The following is a 27,204-nucleotide window of genomic DNA, read 5'->3' as shown; positions in this document are numbered from 1 at the left end:
AATATAAAGACTAGCCATTACTATAACTCAGTATAGCTGATTATTACAATTAAAACTGTATACCTCCATAACATGCAGAAAAGTTGTGGATTTAATTAGACAGTAAAAAATTACAATTCACAAAAAAATAAAATAATAATAAAAAAAACTTTTATGAGATAGTAATTCTATTTATTTACTATATTTATTAACTCTATTAACTATTTATTTGAGTTAATTACAGTATAACCACATGTTTTGTAGAGTATATTCTGTGTGTATTCTGTATTTATGCCTTTAAAACATTTAACTTCTTATGATTAAATCAAGATGTAAGTTATGAATCATGCCTCATATTATATAATTTCCCATAAACTACAGGTTATATTCACAAACTAAAACAACAGACCAGAGCAGATCTGGGCAGATCTAGTGAAATGGTTAAGTTGGGTAGTTGTAGTAGTAGTAGTAGTAGCTGTATGTGTAGTCATCTGAAGGCTTGGAATTATCCCAGAAGTCTAGATTATTAACCTTACAGATGTCTGCTTGGGTGATACAAATGAGAATTATGACATAAATGATGTACATGATTAAATAAATGCAGAAGCAGCATTTGTCCATGAGGTATGCGAAAGCCATGTTACTCTCCTTGTTGTCATCTCCTTTATCCATGTCCTCCAAAAAAAAGACTATTTTCTGAAGTAAAGAAATCTCGGAACCCATATCTGTTAATGAACACCATGTCACATTTGTTATTAAAATAATAATCATATTCAATTATAGGTGAAATTGTGATTTCTGTAACACAAGCAACACCAAACACAAATACAAAACAATTAGCGGCGAATTCACTAAACAGTTACAGATACAAGGATAACCTTATTACAGGTAAAAAGTATATTTCTCGGTTGTTTCCAAGTCTTCACTGAATTATTGTCAGATTTGATGCATTAATACAGATTTGATGCTGCCAGTTTTTGACTGGTCACTTGCCCTACCTTATTTTGGTAGGGCAAGTGTCTTATATTGGGTTTGTTTTTTCAGACCAGGTCGCAAGTTTCTCTTGTGAGATCTGGCAACACTGCAATTTGTATTTCACCCACCCCTTATCACAGAGTACTGTCATTTTAAAAAGAACATTATTAACCATTCTTTTATTTAGTTCTAACCAGTGACCATTTGGAAGGAAGCAGCAGAACCTTTGTGTACAGTTTTTACTGTCCCTGTAAACAACACTTGGTGGTGAGTTAAACAACACTTAAGAGTCAGCCTTTGTAAAAAAGTGGATCGCTGTCTATATGGAGTATTATCCACTCATCCACTTAATAATGCTTTAATCCTTCCTGCTTTGAAGGTAAAACCAATTAAGTTATTTCTATGTTTACCAATGAACCACGGTGTTACACTTTTCACCATCAATGTTTGCACTTTGTTGTTTGTTTCATTACTTGATCATAACACCTTACATTAGCATAATAAAATGTCAGCCCCAAGTCATTAATCATAGACCCTTTTGTCTGCAGTAATTTCTTACCTTTCTCTTTATCCAGGAAGTCATTTTGAGGTTTGGGGCTGTTGGACGGATGAACCTTTGTGTGTCTGCATGGCAAAATACTGCCATCTACTGACAGACGTGTGAGCACAACAGAAATCAGCATACTCAGCACCAAACACACCAGACAGAAACTGAAGTGATAATCTATGGAGCAAAAACAGCATTTTATATATATATATATATATATATATATACACACACACACACATACACACTGGCAGCCAAAAGTTTGAAATAATGTACAAAGGGGCATTCAACTGATCACAAAGTATAGTCAGGACATTAATAACATGAAAAATTAGTATTACAATTTGAAAAAGAATGTTCAGAACTTCTTAAACTTATGAAAAAATCTTTATTGGAAACTCAGGTGACATTTCACCCCACACTTCCTGTAGCACTTGCCATAGATGTGACTGTCTTGTCTGGCACTTTTCACACACCTTACATCCTAACTGATCCCACAAAAGATCAATGTGGTTAAGATCCATAACACTCTTTTCCAATTATCTGTTGTCCAATATCTGTGTTTCTTTGGCGAATCTAACATTTTCTTTTTGTTTTTCTGTTTCAAAAGTGTCTTTTTCTTTGCAATTCTTCCCATAAGGCCTGCACCCCTGAGTCTTCTCTTTACTGTTGTACATGAAACTGGTGTTGAGTGGGTAGAATTCAATGAAGCTGTCAGCGGAGGACATGTGAGGTGTCTATTTCTCAAACTAGAGACTCTGATGTACTTATCCTCTTATTTAGTTGTACATCTGGTCTTCCACGTCTCTTTCTGTCCTTGTTAGAGTCAGTTGTTCTTTGTCTTTGAAGACTGTAGTGTACACCTTTGTATGAATTCTTCAGATTTTTGGCAGTTTCAAGCATTGTATAACCTTCATTCCTCAAAACAATGACTGACTGACGAGTTTCTAGAGAAAGCTGTTTCTTTTTTGCTCTTTTAGGCCTAATATTGACCTTAAGACATGCCAATCTACTGCATACAGTGGCAACTCAAACAAACACAAAGACAATGTTAAGTTTCATTTAATGAAAGAAATAGCTTTCAACTGTGTTTGATATAATGGCAAGTGATTTTCTAGCACCAAATGATCCATTTAGCATGATTACTCAAGGATAAGGTGTTGGAGTAATAACTGCTGGAAATGGGGTCTGTCTACATTTGATAATAATTACTTTTTTCAAATAGTGATGGTGCTGTTTTTTACATCAGTAATGTCCTGACTATACTTTGTGATCAGTTGAATGCCACTTTGGTGAATTAAAGTACCAATTTCTTTCTGAAACAGCAAAATCTGTATAGAAAATCGGTGCTGTTTTGAAGGCAAAGGCGGTCACACCAAATATAAATTTAGCTTTTTTATGTTTACTGGACATTCATGACGTTAATTGATAAATTAAGAACAAATTAAGAACAAAATGAATAATTCCTTTAGATCGGGGGTCGGCAACCTATGGCACACATGCCAGCATTGGCACGCGGAGGGATAAACACTGGCATGTGAGCAACGGCGAGAGTACAGTATTTTTTTTATGAAATTCTGCACCTGCATTCCAATCTACATCCTGATGTAATACTTCCTCATGATCCTGCAGTGTGTTTTCATCTGGTGAATGGGAGGCTAAACAAAAAGTTAAAATGTGACGAGATTGTTGTATACCCTACAGACTCATGCAGCACGTGCAAGCCATTTGCACATTACGAGCCGGCAGTGCTCAAGTTAATACGTGCCCGCTTTCCTTTGGTCAGGCTGCGCTTTCATTTGTTTTCAGAACAACACGTCATATAATAAGGAAAACACCGCTATTAATCCTTGAGATTTCCAACCCAGCATACAGGTGCACCCTCCTTAAACCATGGTAACACTCAAAATTACATTAAACGATTAAAAGAGAAAACGTCTCGGTTAATGTCGTAACCTCCATTCCCTAATGAGGGAACGAGACATTGTGTCGATGTAGTGACATTAGGGGTCGATCTTGAGAGCCCCGATCACCTCGTATCTTTGAGAAAAGGCTCAGCAGCCACACAAAGAGAAGAGGTGCGGTCGACAGGGGGCAGAGAGAGCTCTGCCCAAGGGAGACGTGGGTCCAGGTGGACCATACCGCAGAATATACATCGCAGGGGTTACCAGAGTAATTGGCACCTGTGGTGCACCTATCCCAGTACAGGGCATATTAGACCCCGTAGTGTGACTGGCTGCAAACTCCTCCACCGAGTTCACAAATAATAGGACTAGGGAGGAAGGACATCCAGGGTCCACGACTTTGTGAACTCAACTGGGGGGTAAAAGCACATGTTTTCACCTCAGGGGAGGGGAAAAGCGCTATACGCAAGCGATACACCGGCCAGCTGTTACGTATCACCGAACTCTACCTGTTCATACCTGAAAGAACATTGGATGAAACTGGCTCTACCCTGAGATTGTAAAATCTTACGAAGGTGTTGCCCAGCCCGCTGCTGTGCATATGTCTGCTAGAGAGGTGTCATTGGCCAGTGCCTACGAGGATGCCACACTCCTTGTAGAGTGTGCTCGAACCCGCAAGCGGGTTGGCAATGCATGGGTCTGGTAGGCCAATGCAATGGCGATCCAGTGAGCAAGCCTCTGTTTGGAGATGGCGTTCCCTTTCCGCTGTCCACCAAAGCAGACAAAGAGCCGTTCCAAGTAGGTGCGCAAAGCACGCACTGAACACAGCAACGACAGGGCTGGGTCTGCCACTTCCCAGGACAGCGCTTGCATGTTCACCACCTGATCCTGATCACACGAGAATCCGGACCAAATTCCAGGCAAGTGTTGCTGATAAAGAACGCTTCAGGTCTGATAAAGAACGCTTCAGGTCCCCCACCCTCTTCATGGAGGTGAGCACAATCAGGAGGGCCATCTTTAAGGAGAGAGCTTTCAGCTTGACTGACTCTAGCAGCTCAAATGAGGCTCTTCAAAGGCCCAGGAGGACCACGGCGAGATCCCAAGAGGGTAAGAGGCACCTCCGGGTGCCTCTGAGGACCTGATGATCAGGTTGTGTTTCACAAGGGACATACCGTCCACTGCATCATGGTGTGCGGCTAAAGCGGCTACGTAAACATTCAAGGTGGAGGGGGACAGCCGCCCCTTCTGCCTCTCCTGTAGAAAGGAAAGCACTGACACGACTGTGCATCTCTGGGATCTTTGCCTCTTCATTGCAAGTGCCACTTCAGTGCATAAAGCTGCCTGAGTGATCGTGTCTACCACTGCTGGTGGTAGGCCACATAGGTCCCGTACAAGGGCCAGACATGGAGGTTCCAGAGGTCTGGAAGCGGGGGTCCTTCCTCAGAGGAATCTGCCAGGGAGGTGCTGTCGCGAGGACTGTGAGGTCCAAGAACCAAGTCTGGGTGGGCCAGTATGGGGCCACAAGGGTGACCTGACCTTGCACTGGGTCTGTGGCCCCCAGGGCCAGCTGTGTGTCAGCGCGTCTGTCCCGAGGGGGGCTCCCATCGAGGAATACCAGAGCGGACAGTGGGAGGATTCCTGGGAAGCAAACAGGTCCACCTGTGCTTTGTCGAATCGACTCAAAATCAGCTGGACTACCTGGGGGTGGAGTCTCCACTCTCCGCTGAGCATTGCCTGCTGTGACAGCATGTCCGCTGTGGCGTTGAGGCTGCCCGGAATATGAATGGCCCACAGTGACCTCAGCCGCTCCTGACTTCAGAGGAGGAGATGACAGGTGAGTTGCAACATGCGACGAGAGTGTACGCCGCCTTGGCGATTTATATATGCTACTGTCGCTGTGTTGTCGGACCGGACCAGCACATGCTTGCCCAGGATCAATGGCAATAGGCTGTGTAGGGGTAGTAGTACAGCCAGCAACTCTAGGCAGTTGATGAGCCAACCCAATCGTGGTCCTGACCAGGAACCGGCAGCTGCGTGCCCATTGCACACGGCGCCCCAGCCTAGTTTGGAGGCATCTGTGGTGATCATGACATGTCTGGACATTTGCTGTAGGGAAACTCCTATGACACCATGCCCATCTTGGGACTCGAGTCTGAAGCGGTCTCATATGCATCAACCTGAGTGGCGTGACTGCTGCTAAGGAAGCCATATGCCCCAGGAGTCTCTGAAAGTGTTTCAGTGGAACCACTGTCCTCCACCTGTATGACTTCAGGCAGTTCAGCACTGACTGCGCACGCTCGCTTGTGAGGCGTGCTATCATTGAGATCGAGTCTAACTCCATACCAAAAAAAGAGATGCTCTGAACCGGGGAGAGCTTGCTCTTTTCCCAGTTGACCCGAAGCCCTAGACGGCTGAGGTGCCTGAGCACCAAATCCCTGTGCGCGCACAGCAACTCTCGAGAGTGTGCTAGAATCAGTCGTCAATGTAGTTGAGGATGCGGATGCCCACTTCCCACAGCCCGTACGGGGTACGGCAAACAAAAAGGAAAAAAAAAGATTTACCGCCCGGCCCTCCACCGGGGGATGGAGTGGTCTGGAAACCAGCTCCGTAGCAGACATCTCGCTCCCTGGGTCGTCCGTCTCAGGGGTGCTCATCGTCAATATATGTGCTCTTTTATTAAATATATTCTTTTAGCAGAAAATATACTCTTTAGTAGTGCTGTTGTAGTAGCCAGGGGAGAATCTGCTGTTGGCGTGCGTGCTGAAGGAGAGAAAGCCACTGGAATGTGCCGTATATCCAACAGCATACGCTTCTGTAGAGGTGAATGGAACAGCAGTAGTTTTCAGCAGGCTACAGTACAACCGCTAGGCTCCGAAGAAAAAATCTGAATGAATCCGCATTCCAGCTCCCTTTTATACCCTTATGTCCAGGGGGAGTGGCCTTTTCATCCGAGATGATCGGGGCTCTCAAGATCGACTCCTATTGTGACTACATCGACACAACGTTGAGGTAGTGACAGAAGGGGAACATAAAAATCTAAGTCTCTTCAAAATATAAATTACACTTGGAAATAAAGTTTTAGGATTATGCAGGTGCGATTCACCGAAAAGGGCTAAAAAGTTGACCGGCTTGTGATAGCGAATGGCTTGCACACGAGTCTCATCACACTTTAATTGTGTTTAGCCTCCCATTCAGATGATGAATACGCCTTGTGTGATCATGAGGAAGGATTATATCAAGATGTAGATTGGAATGCAGTTCAGGTGCGAAAAACTTCATATAAATAAAATAGACTGCTTCTCTCTCACTATTGCTTGCATACTAGTGATTACCCCTCTGTGTGATTTTGACATAATTTAAGAAATATTTAAGATTCCACACAATTTTGTGATCAGTAATCAAATAAGCAAATTCGTGTCATTAACTGTGTTAACTCATTTTGTACAAAAGGACAGGTTTTCTTTCATTAAAGCAGGGGTGGGGAACATCAGGCCTCAGGACCATATAAGGCCCCCCAAGACCATTTTACCCGGCCCGCAAGGCCATTTGAGAAATAATTTCAAAAGCAAAAAATGGCCTTGATTCAATTAACCTGAAAAAAGAAATCTTTCCAAATAATGTTTAAAAATACATTTAAATGATAACACCACAAAATATTGTATAATTGACAGACCTTTTCGTGTTTTTGGTGTGTGAGCATATGACGGAATGCGTACAGTAATTTCAACCCACAATCAGAAATTGCAAGCAATAGTATGGCCCGCAAATAATATTGTATTTACTTAAATGGCCTTTAATGGAAAAAAGGTTCCCCACCCCTGTATTAAAGCATTGTGAAAATTCACATGCAGGATCATGATTATATCATAATCATTGGGTTTTGCACAGATTTTTCACTCAAACTGTTATGCTGATAATATAATTTATAATGAAAAATAAACTGTTAAATTAGAAAAATGCTAAATAGAAACATTTTCACAAGTGGACTTAAACTTGGACGTCGGCACAGCCATTAACCAGGAAAAAAACAAATGGCTCTCCATGTCAAAAAGGTTGCCGACCCCTACTTTAGATTATGATAAACCCCAAGCATAACAATAATGCAGAACTAAATTAGAAATGGCATTACATTATTACAAAACTGCAAATAACCATTTTAGAGTATGACAACTGTACGTAAAAGTGTTACACTTCCAATTATATTATAAAAGACATGAATTATGAATATCAGTCTAACAACAAAACAATTGAATTACTTAAAAAGATCTACAAGATTTGGACAATAAGCTTTACTTAGTCATCCTAAAGGAAACTCTGTAAATGAATGCATTCTAAGAGCCAAGTGATGTGAGTTTGTCTAAGTGACATAGTCCTAAATTTAACAAAGAGGTCTTCTCACATGGGCTGAAGCCATATGAGGAGCTTCAGATGCCGAGGAGTAAACTGAAGTGTAAGCCCATAGGTTCCATGTCAGAAGCATATGCAATGGATCTTGCAAGGTGAGCGGCATGCCACTCCTTCCCATTGGACAATACATGGACCATGTTCGCGTATGATTTGAAGTGGTTTGAAAAATATTGGGTGCATTTTTGGAACACGCGCTGGGGTGCACGTACGCACCCTGTCCCCATTTTCGAAGTCAGGGATGCAAGCTCCATGTTTAGAGTCTGTGTATATTTTCATTTTACTTTGCCGAGATTAAACTCTCTGACTAAGCACATGGGCATTGCTGCAAGTGACGGAAGGAGGGAGGACATTAATATGAGTATGCATCTTTCTGCCATGCAACAACAAAGGGAAACTCCGGAAATTCTGGAAATTCTGTGACTGAGGTTTTCCACGGCTTCCCATCCAGAACGACAGACTGAATGCAGCTTTTGAGCACACAATGTAATCAGCCAATGGCTCTGTTCACGGCAGGATGATACACAGAATTACATAGGTGTTGAATGTCTCTGTCTTTCAGGAATGTCAAAAATTCCGCTGACGCTGAACTGGCATCCATTATGTGCATAATGTGGATTCCTGAATTAGCATCCTCTGACCAGATAAACTCAGTGCCTTGTTGGATGCAAGCGTGCAACGGTTCCACTTCTGTGGCAAAATTAGGGATGAATTTGTTGTAACATGATAATAGTCCAGTGAAGGAATGGAGCTGGGGCACATCTTTTGGAGCTGGGGCATGAAGAATAGCAGAGAAATGTTCTTTGTCATGTTCACCGTATGGCCAAGAAAATGCAGACTTGTTTTTTTTATAACATTTCAATTGGTTCAGCAGTAGTCCAGCATCTTGTATGTGCTGAACAGCGCCTTTGAGCGTGCAGATATGTTCAGCTTGTGTACGACCCCAGAGAATCACATTGGCAATCCCTGCAAAACTGTTGCCAGCATTTTTTGGAATGCATAGGGCACTGAAGCTAGCCCATTTGGTACCCAACAAAATCTAAAAAGGCCCTCATGAGTGATGAAAGCGGTTAGTTGGCTACTTTCTTCGTGTAGTGGAAGCTGAAAATGCGCATTCTCCAAATCAATTGTAGAAAAGACAGTGGCTCCCCGCAACATGGACAACAGTTTCTCAATGTGCAGCAGTGGGTAGCTGTTTGTAATTACAGCCTTGTTGGGCTCCCGTAGATGTAAGCACATACAAACAACAACAATCGGGGAAACCCATGGCGGGGCATCCACTCACTTGATGATGCCTAATTCAAGGAGGCGATGGATTTCTGCACTTTGCATGCACTCAGGGACTGAGCGATTGCCAGAAATCAACTTGGCAATCTCTCCAGCAGCTTCTATTTGAGTAGTAATAATAATGGCTTTGTCAAGAGTTAAATCAGTCTCTAGCAGCAAATGCTTGTAGATTGGGTGGCTCATTCTCATCCGATTGAGTTTCTGATATTGAGGGGCTGCACGATGTTAGCTCATCATATCAGTGGGGGTTTACGTTGAAGTTTTAAGGAGTACGTTGAAGTTATAAAAAAAACGGTTGATCTCTAATTGCAATTAATTAATCAGCATATCATGTAATAAATTAATTTGATTGAATTTTTTTTAGTGATTAATAGCCCTGGTTGAAATCCAATAAGATCATTACCATTACCAAGCTTAAAAAACAAGCTTCATGTTTTCACTCACGGAGCAGAGGGCTGCAGTTGCCACCGTTAGGCAGGTGATCGTTGAGGATGAGGAGAAACATGGTGAAGCTCAGTACCAATGTGACCTTAAAAGAGTTGCGTTCTCCTCCTTCAAATGGCAAAGCAAAGCTCACCAGGTCAGCCAGCAATATCAGTGCACTGGGCAGGATCAGGGTCACAATAGCACCAAAGGGGTTGATGGACAGCTTGACCTACTCAAACATCAAAACAGATGGGAGTGATACATTATATGGTTTCTGCCTGATCTATGAGGCAAAATAAAGGGAAACACCTGATTTCTAAAGTAAATTATGTATATTCATTAAAAGCCATCAACCAGTTATTGTAGTCATTTATGTTTTTAGAGATCAGTGACCCTGTTTACGCCTAGAATTAACATCCATTTCGAGTGATCCGATCACAGGTGGGCAGCGCTAAATACAGCTATAAATGGAGTCCACAACATTTTGTACCAGCATTGAGGTAGTAAATAACATAGTGTAAATTCTAATACATCCTGATGCATCCTGGACAGCAGCAAATTACCACTTACTCATCTGTCAATCATCCACTATGCTAAAATAAGGGTTTTAAAATGTGCTGGTTACATGTCGCGTTATCCCATTAAACTGTGGTGCATTTTTGGGCTACTAACAGCAATTTTTCACATTCAAATTTGAAAATGAATAGAAACAATTGCTCTAATTTTTTGAAAACCACCCAAATAAAAAAAATAAATAAAATACTCCAATTATTCATAAATAATATTGTTCATTATTGGTCATAATTATTCATATGATGAGCATAAAGATTTTTTGTTCTAAATATGTAAGCATGTAGTTCTGCTGCTGTTCACTCTATCTCCCTGAAAAAAAAGGCTTATTTCATTCTACTAGATGGCAGCGAGTACTAGGAAATATAGTATCTTCTGTCACAATATGCAAATCTGAAAAGTAGGTGGTGCTATAATGCATCTCACCCCTCACAGATGTGCTTGTCCATGGAAATTCAGTCTAATTTTCGGTTAATTTACCCCCCAATGTTTCATTGAATATCTTGGCCTTTGAGTGGACTACAAGCTCATTGATCATCTATGTAGGTGTCACTAGAAAGCTGAGATCCTCCCCTTATTCTGGATATGTAACATATACCATTGGATTATTCACCCAAGCAAGCTCACAAACAAGTCAAAAACTGCGAATTTTGTAGAAAAAAGTCTTACTTCGTGATATATTGTCCCGTTCCGGACTGGCTGGCGGGTTTGTGGATAAAATGCTTATATGCTCTCTTGAGGTGGATTTTTTTCTTTTTATTCATGGGGATTTTTTATGCAATATCCCAACATAAATACAAAAAGTACAAAATTACATGGATGGAAAGCCAATTACTGATTTAATGAGTGATGTATGCAGTCATGAAATCAGGAACTCTCCACTTGAAATCTGAACACAAGTGGTCACAAGAGATGCATTTAAGATGTAAGTTAATATTAGGTGTATACAGAGCCACTGACAAGTTCTCTAAATGTAGAAAAAAATAATTCAGTCACAAGGAGATAACTGCGACTCTCTGGTTGTGATGATTCAGTAGCTTTGATGACACTCGTAGTCTGCCACTCTCCTCCAGACCCACCAACCAAAGATACGTTATCAGAGATCTGGAGGTTTAGCGAACAAGCTAGATCAATACAAACAAGAGAACATATAAAACAAGTTATTCAGATGTAATTAATCACAATTCAGAGACATTTCAAAATCTGCTTTATACTTAAAGGAATAGTTCACCCAAAAATGAAAATTCTGCAATCATTTAGTCACCCTTATGTCTTTCCAAATCCGTATGCAGTTATTTGTTTTCATGCGACACAGATATGATATATACTTGATGAATCTATCTGCAGCTTTTCCCATACAATGACAGTTATGATATATTATGTTGTGCATTATTTACAAGCTTGGAGCTTGACAGATGTGGTCACTATGAACTGTTGTTTTATTTCAAAAGCTGCTTTTGTGTTCCCCAGAAATAAATAACAGCATACAGGTTTGGAACAACATGACAATTTTCAATGCTTGTGTGGACTAGCCCTTTTTAGACTTACATTTCTGGCTCCATCCATTGATGGCCACAGGGCATTCTCCAGTTACAAAGGGGTAGTTAAAAAGGTTGATTTCACAGCTCACTGAGGTGAACAAGACAATCGCATGAGTAACAGTCCCATCTTTTCTCACCTGCACATCATTAGTGTATGGCTCCACAGTTGTGTCTATTCTGAGGAGAGAGAAAATGGAATCTCAGGAGGTGCAGAAACCAGTCATTTCCAAGTCAATTCATTTATCCAGGGCTTCCAACGAAAGTGACAAAAATCCCTTAAAAAGGTAAAATAAATACATTAAAATCCACTGCCAGGCTAGTGATGGTTTAATGGTGCTGCAGACACTGTAGTGACCTTTATCTGTCAGATTTCTCTTTGATTATGTTAGGTTTAATGTTATGGATAGGTGTAGTTGTATGGTTGCTGCAGGACTCAAAATATACACATCAACCCTTACATAAAATCTAATCTTGCCACAAATTTACCGCTCATTATTTTCACATGTGAATGAGCTTTTGATTTATCACAAATGTTTGTTTACCAGAAGATTCACCGGTAGTGGTGAACCTCCAGCAAACCTTTGGCATCAATGGAGAATTTGCCACAAGTTTGCTGCAAAGCTCATTTGAATGTGAAAATTATCAGTGGCGAATTTATGGCAAATTTGCCACGAACTCTCGTTTTTCGTAAGGGAAATGGTGTATGAATGTGGCATCCTGGCATTTGCTGGTTATTTGGAGGGGGGTGTAACGTGTAGTGGGTGTGTCTTGTAGTAGTGTTGCAGGATGCAGACAGACCCCTCTCAAATATGGAGATAATATTAAATAGAAAAAAATCTGTTGAAATCATTCCATTGGCTAGTTGCTGAAGATGGCACCTGTGAGATTTCCCCTCAAGAGTGTGTGCACGATTACTTCTGGTTGTATGAGCGCTCAATGAAACTGAGTGAGATCTATGGAATATTTTTATTTAATAATTTATTTAATACATTTTTTATAATTTCAATAATATGTATGCAATATGCAATGATCTAATAATGACGATGTGTAATCAATGTACTATGAATAACTGCATCATGAATGTTATTCAATATGTTAGATATTTAATCATTCATTTATTGATTTAATTATCATTTACTAAGCGCAAATCAGTGGAAAATTACAACTTAACTTCTCTATGGAGAATTACAGCATCTCTCTGTATCTCCCTGTATGACCCTTTCTGTGAATGACCTAGAAGGAGATATGTGTGTTTTGATACTAAAAGGATGATCTAATGTTTTAATTTGAGCAGAGTCAGGCACTGCCTGGTGCCTTGTGTGAGGCAGATGATATATGTGCGTTAATTAGTGCTATAAATGAGATGAAAGGAATGTATGTGTGTATGCAAACATTTCTCCAGTTTACAGTCTTTTTCTCCAAAAACACTAAATAGCAACAGAACTTTACACGTCGCTTTCCTAAATATCCATTTGTCACAATACTCTATACTCTGTAATGTCTAAAAGTTGATTTTGAGGTCATTTGATCTAATATTTAATCATTTAAAAAAATTATTAACTTAAGCTAATGAAAATCCCTGAAATTATCACATTTATTTTGAGACAAAATACTTATTTGTTATTTTACAATTTGTTAAATGTGATTAAATTCAAATAATGTCTTTAACTGTCCAGTTAGTGCAAGGACTTAGGGCTAAAGGCCCAATAAAACACATTAGCTGCATTTCCACTATCGGGCCAAATGTGGGCATGCTAGTGCATGCCAGGGCCAATTCCGTTCCCACTGACTCTTCCGGGGCTTCATCAGGCCTCCTCGGGGCTTTGACATCAAACCACGAAGAGGCGCTTCTTCTTTAATGCAACATAAAATCTGGGTAATGGGCAAAAATCTACCCATGTTTATCAGTTAATTCTAAAGCTGTTTATGACTTTACACCGAAAAAGGAAAGTTGTTAAATGCATGTACATGACCACACACGTTGATGTCTTAATAAGCATAATCGGTGTTAGAACGTGCTTGTAAACGCACTCAATTACAGATTCAAATACTGTATGTTTGCGTTTAACAGGCATTTCTAATGGGAACATTTCTAAAATTATGGACAGGTCCGCCGTGGTGCGTTAAAGGGGTCTTGAAATGGAGAATTACATTTTTCTTGATATTTAGACATGTAAGAAGTAACTGTACAATTAAAACATACTGTACATTTCAGAACTCAAAACTTCCTCCCCAGGCTAAAAAGAGCATTTATAGTTACGAACTAGCTGAAACATTTCGTTTTGAAATCTGTGTGTTCTTGTCGTCATGAGACATTGCTCATTAGTATTTAAATGTCCCACAACATGCGTCATCGCACCCTTGGGCCAAACGCTGAGTGCTGAGTGAGGCCGCTCCATCTTCAGTGTAATTATAGCCACCTGGCTACTGTGTTCAATTTCACAACCATCCTCCTGTCTTCCAAAAACACTCTAAGTCTAACCGAATGTAAAAGTATGGTAGGTTGATTTAGACTGAAAAAATGTGAAAGATAAAAAAAAGAATTAGGGCGGTAAATAATTATGAACAATTTATTGCAGTTGCCTGATTAATGTGTAAGCATGTAATCCATAAAAAGTAACTGTAATTATGAGTATTTTAAACTGTAATATAATCTAATTACAAGTACTTGATTTTGTAATCTGATTACATACGTGGATTACATGTAATCCTTTACTATCCAGCAGTGTCTGACAGTTTGCGTTTTTCAGACGCAGAGCTAAATGTCGCCAAATTCACAGTGCAAGCAGCCATCCAATATTATATTCCTAAATCATTGTACACACATGACTGCAACATTATAATTAAGATGCCAAATGCTCTTAAAATGAATGAACAGAATGATCTGTTCTACAGAAGTTCTGAGTTCAACTCACGCATTGTCCAAAACGATCCGAGGAGTCCAGATTTTCTCAACTGGTATCATAATTGTTGAAAAGTTGTAATTCTTTGCCCACCCAAGATCAGGATCCATCCATTCCTATTGGAGAAAATCCAGCCAGACTAAGAAATATTTTTAAGGTTATACTTTGCTATTCTAATACTAATATTATTATACATTTTTACTACAATTACATTAATATAAAATTGTCATACTTTTGACATAATTACTGTCATAATTGTTTACGGAACATTAACATATTCATTCCTAGACTATTATTTTATATTGAACTGTAAATGAAAACTTAACAAACTTGCATAAACAATGTGCTTAATGTGACAACATGTAAATTTACTTTGTTTCATTTAACTAAAAAAATATTATTTAATATCACTGGATGAAATAGAAATAGCCCCTTAAAGGTGCACTCAGTAACGTCTTTGTGTCATCTTGGACACACACTGACATCTAGTGGTTTGGATGCAGCATCATTTAAAATCAATAGTTTTCAGTTTCAGATGTCATTGTAGAAATGTAGTATTCACAGTCAGTCATGATTACTTTAATCAATGAGTGAAAGTGTCAAATAACAGGACGTTACTGAGATAAGTGAGTAGTATTCGGCTGGTCATGTGATTCTAAAATGGCCGCCCCCATGCGGACCCTCTCAATGTAGAATAAAACAGCTTTTATAATGTTACTGATATGACTGGAGTCTTCATTTTAATGTGCGTGCTCATGATGTCATACATATATTGCAGAATTAGGAGTTAAACTTTTTAATGACGAAAGAAAAAGAGTGCACCTTAAGGTAACAATCGCAGCATTTTACCATAAAATATTTCTGTACATTTATAACTGTATAATTGACTGGTGCGCCAAGCAAATGATTACATACATGATATACTGATATAAATAATTTATATTTTATATATATATATATATATATAAATATATATACTGTATATAATACTATATATATATAATTTGACATGTGGCCATGAAAGAAATGGAATATGCATTATAATATATTATATTATATTTTATTGTATTATATTATATACAGGTAACTTTTACCATCCAAGCCAAACATATTTTTGAGCGAGATGTTGGTGACTTCAGTAAACATATTTAATTCAAAAACGTATCTACTCACCATGTTTACCTTGATGCGGCTAGTCATTTGCATGTCCTTGGTATCCTATACAAATGGTGATAAATTATGGGATAGTTGTGTATATTTGTACATTAATTTGAACATGAATAGAAGATGATAAAAAGGCAAAAACAGTGACACTTACAAAAGACAGTGTCTCATATTGTATTGAAGTGATGTTTACAACAGTGGTGCAGTTTTCACTCTGTGGCGGACTCAGTAGTTCTTTATCAATCAGAATTTGTGCCAGACATCGCCGATCACAGCCATGCGCTGTGGAATTTCCACTAGTCAGCTCTATAAGACCAGATAAACACGATAAATTAAAAAGAAATAAACTGCCATAGAAAAAAAAAACAATTGTCTGAATGTTATTAATTTGGATGCTTGGAATAATTATTAGTTAGGCTTTTAAGCCTTTACATGCCAAAAGCCAAATTTTTTTAAGATCATGAGAAATATAAATTCGGGCATGTGTGTCCAAACCTTTTGACTGGTAGTTTATCTGAAGTTTTATGCAAAGTTAACTAAAGCAATGAAACGTGAAGTAGTGTTCAAAAGTCTGAATTCACATGTGAAAATGAATGCCAAGGATCAAAACCTGATGATCCATGTTATCCAGCGTGATTTGAGAATGAGCATCTTGTAGCAAGGAAATCTCAAATATGCTTATATGATCAGTGACCTAGAAATCGTTTGGAATCTAAAATATTTCTTATTCATTCATTATACATCATAAAGTTTCTATTTTAAAATGATAACCTTTTTTCCCCAGCTTTAAATTAGATTTTGAAATGCAAATTTGTTATGTGGATTCAGACTTTCAAACCCCACTGTACAGAAATCAAACTCAACCTTTTAATAAGACTTGTTATTGATCTGTGAATCAGTGAAGATAGAGTAATAGTTTACTTGTCAGAGATGAAAAGATGAGGAGCAACAATGAGATTCTGTGCTGAAGAACCATTGTAGACCCTAAAACCACAAAAATATGCAAATTACTTTCTCTTACATATGTATATATCTACAGTGGGGTGCAAAAATCTTAGTTCCACTACTAAAAAAATATTATTTTTTGCACTTTTATCATTTAAAACAAACATTTGTATTACACATTGTTATACTGACACACACTCCAAATGTTCTTCAAATTTGGTATAAAACCTATTAAGAATGCTCCAAAACCCTCTCGTGTGCAATAGAAGCAAAGATATCACAAGGTGTCAAAATCCACTATTGATAGGTCAATAATTAAATAAGCAAATTATAATGAAAATATATGTATTCAATTGTAAGATGCAATTTAACTTGTGGGCTTTAGCACCCTACTATATATGCATATACATTTTGTCAATCATGTAAGTATGCAAAAGTGATTAACTTTACCTTTACTCGCATGTGCTGAAAATGACTTCTCTGTTTAAATCCCAATAAACTTCAGCGGTTGCTTTTTATAGTTTAGAAGAGATCCCGAATCAGTTGGTCCTTTTAAAAGGTCATAGATTGAATACCACTTAAATGGTATTATGTAAAACAAACAAAATAGATCCAGCCCATATTTGAACCACCTATGTGTATTAAATTTGATCCCATAGTGTAGCTACGATCGCAGCAATTATCCATTGTTATTAATGCATAAACATCTAACAGTAGAGTTTTAATTACCAGCAGATCTTTAGCGTGCTGTTGAATAGTGTCATTATACATGGGTCACAAAGGACTCGTAGAAGGTCATAAATGAGATTAATCCCTGCACATTAGCAAACACTTCCACCAAGGGTTTCATTAAGTTTGATGGTAAAGAGAAGCAACAGATTTTATTAAAGGATGACCTTACCTCATCCTAAAGGTACAACACACTTCCACCCTATATTGTTTTCATATCAGTCTGGCATATTAACTTGATGGAACTGGAATATAAATATTGACCATATCATGCATAATGTGATGCCAGTGATCACATAGGTGAATACACTTTTGAAGAAACCCAGAAGACATGCAAGTTTGAAAACTTAGGAAACACTGTATAATAATATATATTGTGATATACATTATTAACTTTGAGCAATTAATAATACATGTATAAACAGAGTTGCCAAAACAAAGTCTCTGTTTTGAATTTCTGCTGGGATTTGTTATTGACGCTAATTTCTGTAGAAAACACTGCTTTCGTTGCAATATGAAGTTATTATGAATCTCTGTGGCTGAATACTTTGCATTATAAATGATTGTTTTCATAATTAAAATTGTCTTGTTATGCTGTGTTCTAATAATTTGTTTACATTTTAAGTTATCAAAATTTTCAACAACAAAAACAAATCTTTGGGAAGGGATGATTAAATAGGTGAACTTCAGTGGTTCAGTGTGATGAAAAAAATGGGTGACAGGTCTGATAGTGTCACAGACAGCGTTTGAAAAAAAAACAATGCTAAATGCAAAAAAATACAATTCAACTAATCATAATAATCATGTATAATAAGTGTATCAAAATAAATAGACTTTTCAAGAAAACACATCAAACATCTTTGCATCAAACTCCTGGTATTTTGCAGGTATTTTTTGCTATTATTTAGGCATTTACAAAATTGTCAATTTTCCTATAGAGCATGTTCACTCATGTTAAATTATTGTGTGTGTTTGTGAAGCATCTAAGTTCGTGGGCAATGGAGGAGTCAGGAGGCAGTGATCAGTTGAGGAGAGTATTTATTTTATCCACACAGTCAGGTTAACAAAAAACGTCTCTCAGAGGCCAACTCAAACAGGGCTTTTTTTAGTATCTCATAGAACTGGATGTGTGCAGTCTCTGCATATAGGTGCCAGTCATTCAGACACCAGTTTCCTTTGCCACTCTCTCTCCCACTCTGATGCTCTGGTGTGGCAGCCCAGGTGATGAGCCTTACTGTTTTTCCTGTCCCACAGACCACGTCCCCATGCCACAATGTTGTTTGGCCTATACAGTTGATTTTAACCCATAAATGCATGCGTGTTTCACCTAACAGAACCACTTACCTCGGGTCTTTAGCAACCTGACATGTACAATTATAAATTCTGTTATGTTTTGATGGTAAAGATTGTTGTAAAGATGCTAGCGCAGAAGGATTTTTTGTTAAATAGTAAGTGTATTTAGTGTTTATTGGTGGAAAATTAGTCCACCAATCTTGAATGAATGAAATCAAGAGTAGGGTGAAGTGAGCCGTCTTTGGCTAATTGAAGACCAGACACACTGCAGCATTCTGGACAATCTGCAGTGGCATATTCATGCTATCTGGGAGACTGGCCAACAGGGCATTACAGTTGTCCAGCCTTGAAATGACTAGAGCTTGGATCAGGAGCTGTGCAGCATATTCAGACAGCAAAGGTTGGATATCATCCACCACCATTCCCAGGTTCTGGTCTGTCCTGGTTGGCTATAACATAGTTGAACCAAGATCAATAGAGAGGTTGTTGCCAACAGATGGGTTGGAAGGAATCACGAAGAGCTCTGTCTTGACAAGGTTGAGCTGAAGTTGACGTTCCTTCATCCAGGTCGAGATCTCAGAGTCAGGCAGAGATACGTGCTGAGATGGTGGGGTCGTCAGGCTGGAATGACAGGCAGAGCTGCGTGTCATCATCATATCAATGGTAGGAGAAACCATGTGCTTTAATGATAGGTCCAAGTCATGTAGTATTGATCGAAAAGAGGAGTCGTCCAAGCACTGATCCCTGAGGAACACCAGTGTCAGCTGGTGCGATTTGGACACCTCTCCTCTCCAGGTGAACTTGAAGGATCTGCCTTGTGATATGACTCAAACCATCCAAGTGCAGATCCTGTGATGCCCAGGTCAGAGAGAGTGGACAGGAGAATCTGGAGGTTCACTGTTTTGAAAGCAGCAGACAAGTCAAGCAGGATGAGGACAGATGATTTGATGCTTGCTCTCGCCAGTCACAGGGATTCCACTACTGACAGGAGGGCAGTCTCCATTGAGTTTCCTTTTTTAAACCAGACTGATGTCTTTCGAACACTTGCAATAGTTTACAATCTGCATTTCTTCTTCATCAAATAGCAATGTCAAATGTAAATAAATATAATATACCCATGATTTGTATGAATATAGTACTCATAATAAACAAATAAATAGGTACACTGTGATTGTAAGATTATAAAGAAATGACATAATATGATAAAATATGATTTATGGAAGCGCAAATATAAATTAAGTGAATCAAAGTCCCTATACACTTATGATAATCAAGCAATTAAAAAAAAATATATATACATTATATATGTATATAAATGCTGCGATTTTATTAAATAAATAAGTGCATGTGTAGACGTGACAGCGCATTCTTTCTGAGAGCTGTTTGCCCATTTTCTACACCGCTAATAAAAAGATGACCAGTCAGTCTCAGTTTAGGTAGTGGCACGTGTGGTCATGTGAGTTTCTGGTGTTCAGCGTGGAAAGCAGGTGAAGATGGACGCCGAGCAGACCAACTCTGAACTGGTGGCCAGAAAAAATAACACAGAAACACAGATCACAGCTTGGCGATATATCTTTATTTCATCAATAATTAAAGTTCATATAATACGGGAGTGTGGCATGTAAATAAACACAAACTCCAAAACTGTCATTCTCTGTCTGTCAGAGCTGCTTCAACCAGTCGTGGAAGAGACCCAATCTGAGCGGGAGTTGAGACCGGGAGAGGCTGATGCGCACTCTACTCCCCCGCTGTCTACAGCTCACAACGTGTTGCATCATTGATGAGATCATCACGATAAGATCAATCTTATGTGAAAAATAACACTAAAATGACAACAACAATAAAATGTGTGTGTGTGTGTGTGTGTGTGTGTATATATCTATATCTATATATATATAGATATATAGATATATACACACACACACACATATATATATATATATATATATATATATATATATATATATATATATATATATATATATACATATACATACACACACACAACAACAACAGTTTTAGTGGTTTGAATGAGTGAACCACACTTTATATCCAGTTTCCTTTTTAAAAGATTTTCTACAAAGTACATGTTACATCCTGATTAAATGTCCCTGTTTGTTTGGACAATCTTATTTTCGTGAAAATGTGTATGTTCTTATTTATTGTTCCATTTTATTTAGGTGTAATATTGAGAAAATAACAAGTTTGCAGTAATGCAAAGATGTTATTATTTAATTTTGTAAAAATATTTTAATTTGAAAACACTGCATTATATGTTGTTGTTGCTAGTTTGCATGTTTGAGTTGAGAAATACACATTTCAGCATTATCAGAAATCTATTTGTGCATTTTCCTTGATAACCAAGCAAGTTGACTCATGATACCATTTGTTTACCATTTGTTTGTTACCATTTGTTACAATCGCTTATCGCAATATTACCTTAATAATCACAATATGACATTTTTCCCAAATCGTGCAGCCCTAATATATATATATATATTTGTTTTGCAAATTTGCTATTTTTTATTGTTGTACTTTTCATAAGAGAAAGGTTGAGGAATAAGATAAAAGGGGTGGAATGAGGTTTTGTAAATGTACACTCTTAAGGTAAGGATCAATATTTTATTTTAGACTGAGGTGGAATGACTGGAAAGTTCCTGGTATATTTTGTGATTTGAACACTAGAAGGTGCTCCATACTTGTTTTCTTCTTTGGTAACTTGTCAGATAGCAAACAGGTTTGGCACAATTTTGACCTGTAATGATGCTGGACTAGAAATTGACAACGTTTTCCAGTGAATGGGAGTCCATTTTCACAAGAGTTTGTAGCTTGCTAACCTGTTTGGCATTGCTTATTCTTATTCTAATACATTCATAATTTTATCCTTTGCCATTTTACCGCATGCTTCTGTTTTTCCACTTTTCTACTGTTTCATCGATGTGCATTTTTCCGGTTGTCTACATCTCACATCTCGACTGTGTGCATTAGTTTTCTCTACTGTGTTTTACATGGATTATTGCATCAATCTCAAACATCTGCTGATTAGGAACCACATCAATCTCAAACCCTCGCCGCTCACGAACCATAACACTAACAAAAACAACAACAAACAATTGCGGTAAGTCATTAGAGGTCGACCGATATGGGTTTTTTCAGGCCGATGCCGATGCCGATCTTTTGAAATCCGGGTCGGCCGATGGCCGATTAGTGCTGCCGATTTATTTTGGGCGATATGTGCTTGTTTTTAACCTCTTATTTGAACCTTTTATTTGAAAGATAAAATGTAACACAAATAAATACTTAAGATAGACAACATTTCCCAACAAATACATTTATTGAACACTTGACCAATCTGCACTTGTAGACTTAAATGAAAACTGTATAATGTAAAAACATATTGTATAAATAATGTATAACAAATATATTAAATAAACAAAGCAGGTGTTACGAACTGCTCCAAGACATGAAGGTTGAGATTCAAATGCAGCTTTAATTAAGGGGCAATCCAGACACGTAATCCAATATTCAGAGCATCCAAGAGAAGCACAGGCTAGGGATGGGTATCGATAAGGTTTTAATGGTATTACTACTCTTACCGATACTGCTTATCGATCCGGTACTTCAACTGTATTCTTAACGGTTCTTTTTGTTATATATATATATATATATATATATATATATATATATATATATATATATATATATATATATATTACACAAAGATAATTGTTATATAGGCACAGTGATTTAATTTCAGGAAGGTCCACTAACATTACTGTTCAGGTGTGGTCTAAAAAGAAATCTAATAAAGTAATCAATTGTAAAATAACACTGCATAGTTTATCATAGATAGATTAATGCTTATTAATGCAGAAGTTATTCATTCAAGAGCTGTAAGTGATTTTCTCTTTGCCTTTTGTTGTTTGATTCGCAGTAATAGCTCAATTGTCAGCATGTTTATTAGACTGCTTCCCCTTTAAGACCGAGTCTATAGGCTCCTGATGCGCCATATTTTCTCCCAACTATTTCCATAACTATGTCCATTGAAGACATAAACTGTGTTTAAGTGAATCTCCAAGCCGGTCGTTTTGACATATTTTTGTGTATATTTTGCTCTATGCTTGTGTAGGCCCTACATGTAAATAAAGGAAAGTGTATTTCACTCACAATTTACTCTTATAATGGAAAATGTAAGCATCTTATACAAAATATTAAATATTCAAATATCTTTTTGATGTCCATTCAGTGGCATTGCAAAGAACATAGAGCTGCTACTTAGTGTTGGGTGTGACCCATTACAATAATCAGAATCAGATTATATTTTATTACTTTATGAAGTAATGCAAGGATTAGAAGAATTAGATTAGATTTAAATTTATTTTGCCATTTTGCACAAATACAGGGCAGTACAGGTGCATTTCTTCCACCTGAACAGAGAATGAACTGGGTGATGTCGGTGACTGAGGGCCCCTTTAGTCCCAGTTCATCCCTGTGCACGATTGATTACATTGGAACTAAAATCGAGGTTTGATGTTGAACAAGTTTAATCAGAATGATGGCGCTCCCTTTCTCCGTTGCGATCAGTTTGATTGACGTGGATGCGCACGCTAGCTTGCTTATTGAAGTTTAACGAAGACTCACTTGTGGGATAGACGAGCATTTTGGCGAAACACGTGAATATATGTGCCTGATTTTGAATTCATAACATTTATGCATTCTAAGACAGAAACAACTCTAGCGCATCAAAAAGCACATGCACTCTCTCAACGCACCTGATGCAGTACCTGGTCCACATTAAAATGTGTTCTTATTATAATCTTTGAAGTGTTTATAAAGTGCTCTCGTGCGTTGGGCATCTTGGGTCGTGTTGTTTCCGCTTCAACTTGTCTCCGTCATTTTTCAAACGAGGTTCATCATGCAACACTTTTTTCACTGGGCTGTAAAGTGACGTCACCGACGGAGCTTCTCCGTGCTCTGCTAATATCCAAATAATCGATAATTAAATTAGTTGTTGGTGATTTTCATTTTTATCAATTAGTTGTAGCATCCCTACATCAGAGGCTGTGGTAACTGAAAAAGCTCTGTCTTTTAAAAACACTGATTACTTGAGTAGTTGTATCCGGATAATGAAAAGGCATGTGCATTTATAACTTCTTTGAATGTGGTCAGAATCCATTCCTGACCATTTCACAATCCATGACTTGTCTTGGGTGCATTACTTATAATGTGGTCAAGTGTAATCCGATAGCGTTCCTATCACCGAAAATGCATGTAAATGCAAGGTGTAAATGGGACCATAATGTCCCAGGGCATGACAAAACATTATCTGAGGTAGTGTCACATTTTCTGCACGATTATTTTATCTATGCATTATTTGCATCCGCTTGTCAGTGATCGTGTCACATTGTATTTGGATTCGTTTTGTTTTTTGTGAGCATCTGCTGTTATATATTTTGTTTAAACATGTTCCTACTCGCTTAAAGATATTAATGAATAAGTGTCCTGAGTTATCTCACCGGTCAAAAATGTGTCTGTGGACCGTGGACATTGACGCTTTTCACCTGTCAACCAAGTGGATCATGATTCATAATGTTTGTCAGTAGCGCTATTGTGCCACGGTTGAATTTGACAGCCACAGGAACAAACAATGTTGCTTTTTTGCTCAGTTTTGGTCTCAAAATTATCTTTGTAGGTCAGGGTTTTGGAATGAGGGGCCTGGCTAATTCAATGGCTCAATCACACTAAAATAGCTTACAGCACCTTTAATTTGATTTAACACAGTTTAAATTCAAATTTAATTAAAACATAAAACATGGTTATGTCATGATCCCTTGTTGTCTGCCCCGTGTTTCACTAGTCAATTGTCACAAACTATAATTCCCATAATTCCCTGCCCTCATCACTGCCCATGCAAATCATCGTTCTCACCTGCATGTCATTTAGTCATTATTGTGTTTGTGTATTTAAACCCTGTTTGTTCCCCAGTCATGGTCGATCGTTGAATGTGGATGTAGATGTTTTGCCGTGTTTGCCAATGTTACCTTTGCCCACCGTGGGTGTTTCACCAGCCCATGTATTCTTTGGATGTTTTGGTTTTTGTTCTCCCATCATGGACGTTTCATTTGTTCCAGTCTTTTTTGTTTTCACCATTGTCAATAAAAAACACACTTAGATCCTCACCCCTCATCTGCCTCCTCCTGTCTTCATAACAGAACGATCGACCGAAAATGGATCTAGTGGTGTTCTTCAAGGAGCTAACTCAGGCGGACTTATCGATTCGTGAGTTCACCCACTTCTTCTCCAGCGTGGCCAGTTACACCGGCTGGGATGACGAGACCTTGAAGGATGTGTATCGGATTGGTATACCCAAACACCGATGGTGGGATTTGCCGGAGACCGGAGACTACACCTGGCAGGAGTATGTGAGTCTTGTCTTGAAGGAACTCGCTGCCGGGGAACCACCTCTCTCGATCCCGGCTCCCGCCTCTGGGCTTTCCATGCCTACCACGGCCAGCGAACCAGCGCCCACGCCTGCCTTGGCCAACGAGCCAGCGCTGCCAGCTTCGTCCGCCCGGAGGAGGAGGAGGAGGAGGAGGAGGAGGAGAGGAAAGGCTTCCGCTCCCCAGCCCACGCCAGCCACGGTCAGCGAGCCAGAGCCCATGCCTGCCACAGTCAGTGACCCAGCGTTGTCAGCCTCGTCCGCCCAGAGGAGGAGGAGAAGAGGAAAGGCTTCTACTCTCCAGCCGCCTCCTTCCACAGCTCTGTCCCCAGAACCTAACATGGCTCTGCCTACAATGTTCAGCAAACCAGAGCTCACGAATGCCGCGGTCAACAAATCAGCGCCCGTAGCCTCCACCGTCCCAGAGCCAGCGCCCGTAGCCTCCACCGTCCCAGAGCCAGTGCCCGTAGCCTCGACCGTCCCAGAGCCTGCGCCCATAGCCTCGAGCCTCCCAGGGCTCCGCCTCCAGAGCCTTCTACGGCGCCGCCTCCTGAGCCTCCCTCGGCTCTGCCTCCTGAGCCTTCCATGGCTCCGCCTCCCTCGGCGCCACCTCCTGAGCCTCCCTTCTACGGTTCCGCCTCCTGAGCCATCCATGGCTCTGCCACCTGAGCCTTCCATGGCTCCACCCTCCATGGCTCCGCCACCAGAAACTTCCACGGCTCCGCCCTCAGAGTTCCCCATGGCTGTGGCCCTGAGGCCGACTCCCAGACCTCCCGAACCTGTCCTGTGGCTGACTCCCAGGCCTCCAGACCCAGACCCTCCCCTGCGGCCGGCTCCCAGACCTCCTGAACCTGTCCTTGCCCTGTGGCCACCTCCCAGGCCACCTGACCCAGTCCCCATCTTGTGGGCTTCTTGTACTGCCTGTCTGCCCCTTGTGCCCCCGTGGACTGCCTGCTTACCCTCTGTGCCCCCTTGGACTGCCTGTCTGCCTCTTGTGCCCCCGTGGACTGCCTGCTTGCCCTCTGTGGCCCCTTGGACTGTCTGTTTGCCCCTTGTGCCCCCTTTGACTGTCTGTTTGCCCTTGTGCCCTCCTTGGTCTGCCTGCCCACCTCCTCACTCCTTAGACGATTTCGTTTTTGTTTTTTTTCTCTTTTTTTTTTAGGAGTGTCTGGAATCCGCTCCTTAGAGGCAGGGTTATGTCATGATCCCTTGTTGTCTGCCCCGTGTTTCACTAGTCAATTGTCAAAAACTACAATTCCCATAATTCCCTGCCCTCATCACTGCCCATGCACTTCATCGTTCTCACCTGCATGTCATTTAGTCATTATTGTGTTTGTGTATTTAAACCCTGTTTGTTCCCCAGTCATGGTCGATCGTTGAATGTGGATGTCTGGATGTAGATGTTTTGCCATGTTTGCCCAGTTTGTCAATGTTACCTTTGCCTACCGTGGATGTTTCACCAGCCCGTGTATTCTTTGGATGTTTTGGTTTTTGTTCTCCCATCGTGGACGTTTCATTTGTTCCAGTCTTGTTTGTTTTCACCATTGTCAATGAAAAACGCACTTAGATCCTCACCCCTCGTCTGCCTCCTCCTGCCTTCGTAACAGGTATCTAGAAACATTTTTTATGGAAAATGCAGAATTTCAGAATGCTGAAGTATCGATTTAGTATCAATATCGAGGTACCAGGGCTGGTGTTGTACCAAAGCCAAAATTTTTATATCTCAGTAACCCCATCACAGAATGACGCAGACACACCAACGCAGAACTGTGAATGCAAACCAGCACATTGGCCACTATGCGGAGCCTACGGCATAGGTTTGACACAGAAGAATAAGCTGGCCTTAAGCCTTTAACTGATAAGGCATGTACCATGGGCTTTGAGACTGGACAGTTGGCCTCACATGTCACTCTTCCCTCAGTTCAGAACCACAGCGGCAATGAACTAATCTGACCACAAAAGACAACAGTCTTAACCTGAATGCACAAGGCAGCTTTAAAGGTGCAATATGTAATGTATTTACTGTAAAGCATACAATTATCATAATATGTTATCAGAGATTTAGGAATCATGCTAAGTTGAAATACTGGCTTCTCCA

At 39.6% G+C, this 27,204-nt stretch overlaps 1 protein-coding gene across 2 annotated transcripts; it reads right to left on the bottom strand.

Annotated features, from left to right (window-relative positions):
* On the bottom strand, nucleotides 1-26,678 carry LOC127653374 (5-hydroxytryptamine receptor 3A-like). Of its 2 annotated transcripts, none has more exons than XM_052140043.1 (10): nucleotides 26,543-26,678; nucleotides 16,622-16,684; nucleotides 15,855-16,006; nucleotides 15,710-15,754; nucleotides 14,549-14,652; nucleotides 11,641-11,810; nucleotides 11,089-11,216; nucleotides 9,541-9,751; nucleotides 1,514-1,678; nucleotides 1-704 (listed from the first exon to the last, which is right to left on the bottom strand). In XM_052140043.1, exons 1-10 carry the CDS (start codon nucleotides 26,649-26,651, stop codon nucleotides 421-423), a joined length of 1,431 nt encoding a protein of 476 aa, XP_051996003.1. In that variant the 5' UTR covers nucleotides 26,652-26,678; the 3' UTR covers nucleotides 1-420. The 2 variants fall into 2 exon arrangements, with proteins under 2 accessions (XP_051996003.1, XP_051996004.1); XM_052140044.1 differs by lacking the exon at nucleotides 26,543-26,678 and adding an exon at nucleotides 17,096-17,185.
* Between the last annotated feature and the right edge of the window lie 526 nt (nucleotides 26,679-27,204).

This window comes from Xyrauchen texanus, chromosome 12, assembly GCF_025860055.1.
Source record: "Xyrauchen texanus isolate HMW12.3.18 chromosome 12, RBS_HiC_50CHRs, whole genome shotgun sequence".
NCBI classification, from domain to species: Eukaryota; Metazoa; Chordata; class Actinopteri; order Cypriniformes; family Catostomidae; genus Xyrauchen; species Xyrauchen texanus.
This window is presented reverse-complemented; position numbering and strand designations above follow the sequence as displayed.